At 37.3% G+C, this 2,226-nt stretch overlaps 1 protein-coding gene across 1 annotated transcript; it reads left to right on the forward strand.

The window, feature by feature from the left end:
* Positions 1–273: 273 nt before the first annotated feature.
* lrrc57 (leucine rich repeat containing 57) lies at positions 274–1,292 on the forward strand (the record flags this gene model as incomplete). Its single annotated transcript, XM_035673305.1, is given in 2 exon segments — positions 274–459; positions 542–1,292. Coding segments are annotated over 2 exon segments (228 nt in total), but the record flags the coding sequence as incomplete, so codon positions are not given.
* Between the last annotated feature and the right edge of the window lie 934 nt (positions 1,293–2,226).

Below are 2,226 nucleotides of genomic sequence, written 5' to 3' on the forward strand. Positions count from 1 at the left end.
AAGCAAGCTAACGTTATCCAGCTAACAGCACAATCAGACAATATGTTCCACTAGCTTAGCATTAATGTTAGCTTTGACTTTGGACTCTGTTTATAAGCTAACGTTAGCTAGTGTTGCACACTGTTGACACTGTAGGGGAGAGTTAGGGGTTGGGACCCTGTGAGGTCCAGCTTCTGGTTTCAGATGTCAATCACAAGGTAGTCCCGCCCTGAAGCACTTCCTGCGGTATGATCTGGTTTACAGTGGACCCTCCTCTTCCTCCTTTTCCTCCAGATCTCCGTGCTGTCAGCAGACGTCTCTCTGTGCCCCCGTCTGAAGGTCCTCCGTCTGGAGGAGAACTGTCTGGAGCTGTCCTCCATCCCTCAGTCCATCCTGAAGGACTCCCAGGTGTCCCTGTTCTCTGTGGAGGGAAACCTGTTTGAGGTGAAGAATCTCAGAGACCTGGAGGGTTACGACAAGGTCAGACCCACTTCCTGTCACGTTCATTGTAGTCCCTGTAGTCCCTGCAGGTCTCTGATGGTCTCTGTTGTGTCCCCCTCAGTACATGGAGCGTTTCACAGCCACCAAGAAGAAGTTCACCTGAAGATGTTGGATGAAGAGTCTCAATCTCAGAGCACCACCTCGAGGTGGGGTCAGCCGTGACTCCGCCCACCACCGCTGCTTCTTCTGCTGCTAAAATCCAGAATTCACACAGCTGGGACAAAGGGGGGCGCCACTCAGACACCAAGACCTGCTGCTTCCAGTCGGAGTCATCAAACTGCAGAGAGAGGAGAAGAAACTTTCATTGTTTGTTTGTTGGACTCTTTAATGAACGTTTGTCTCATTTAAGGTGAAAATGATCTTCTGGAGCTCCACCCACCAGGAAGAGAAAGAGAAAATAATAATCAATAATCAACTGAAACCACCATTCAAAGTTAATATTAACCAACAATAACAACAATAAACCAATAACTGACATATTAATAGTTAATAATAGACAGTTATAATGGATAAAGTAGTTTATTAATAAGTTGTGATTATTGATTTGCTTCTTTAACAGCATTGAGCACATTTCCTCTCTGATATTGAGGTAGCAGCGTGGGATCATGGGAGTTGTTGTCTTTACCACCATTGAGTCATTGAGTCAGCTTCTCCCGGTTAGGTTCAGTATTCATGGTTCAGGAGGTTATAGATTATTGATTTAATGACATTATATTCAAAGCTAAAGGTTTTATTGTTACATTTTCAGTGTCTTTGTTAAAAAAGATTTCAGTCCGATGAAAATTAAAATTAGAAATATTCTGTTGGTTGAATGTGTCCACGTGTGTAAATTCATCTTACATATTAATTCTTACAGTTTAATATTTATTTCAATAAAAGTGGACGAAGCAGAAGAGTTAATAATATTAATATTTAATAATGAACTTCTTTCTGTCTGCTGCATGTTTGAAGATCGATCCACCAGTTTTGCTTTCTGCTCCAGTTTGTTTAGAAGTTGCTTGTGTTCTGGACCATTATTGATTATTGTTGATTATTGTTGATTATTGTCCCTTTAAACAAGCTGGTGATGATTATTCAGATTTTCAGATCTTTGAAGTGAAACAGTTAAACTTGATATTTGCTTTATTATTAAAAACACTACCGCTGTTGTCCACAGGGGGCGCTCCTTGTACAGGGTTGGGGTTCAGGAGGTCAATATTCAGAGATTTGTTGAGGCTGAGCTGCATTCAGCTGGTTGTAATCTGCTTCTTCACCACTAGATGTCCCTGAATGAATTATATTACATTATATGTTATATTGCATTAATATATTAATGTTCAATTAATATATTAATGCAATATTATATTAATATTATTACATTCATATATAACAGTAATATATGAATGTAATAATTACATTGATAGTATATTAAATTAATATTATATTAATAATATATATTATATTAATAGAGTTAGGGTTATATTACATTAATGTTATATTACATTAATATTACACACTTAAAGATTCACAGACAAATGCTGAACGTTTTACTCCATTATAGTGTTACTTTGTGTCCAGTGGTATCAGGTATCTCCAGATGATGAAGAATGTTCTCTTAACTTTAATAAAATAAAATAAAAATAATAATAAATAAAAAAAACTGAATCAAAACCTTGTTGGATTATATCACAGGATTTTCTAGTAGAATCTGAAGCTGTGGATTCAACCACCAACAGAACATATTATATTCAATTTCAATTCAATTTT

The sequence above is a fragment of the Morone saxatilis genome, unplaced genomic scaffold (assembly GCF_004916995.1).
Source record: "Morone saxatilis isolate NCDOM2014 unplaced genomic scaffold, NCSU_SB_2.0 Contig3, whole genome shotgun sequence".
NCBI lineage: Eukaryota > Metazoa > Chordata > Actinopteri > Moronidae > Morone > Morone saxatilis.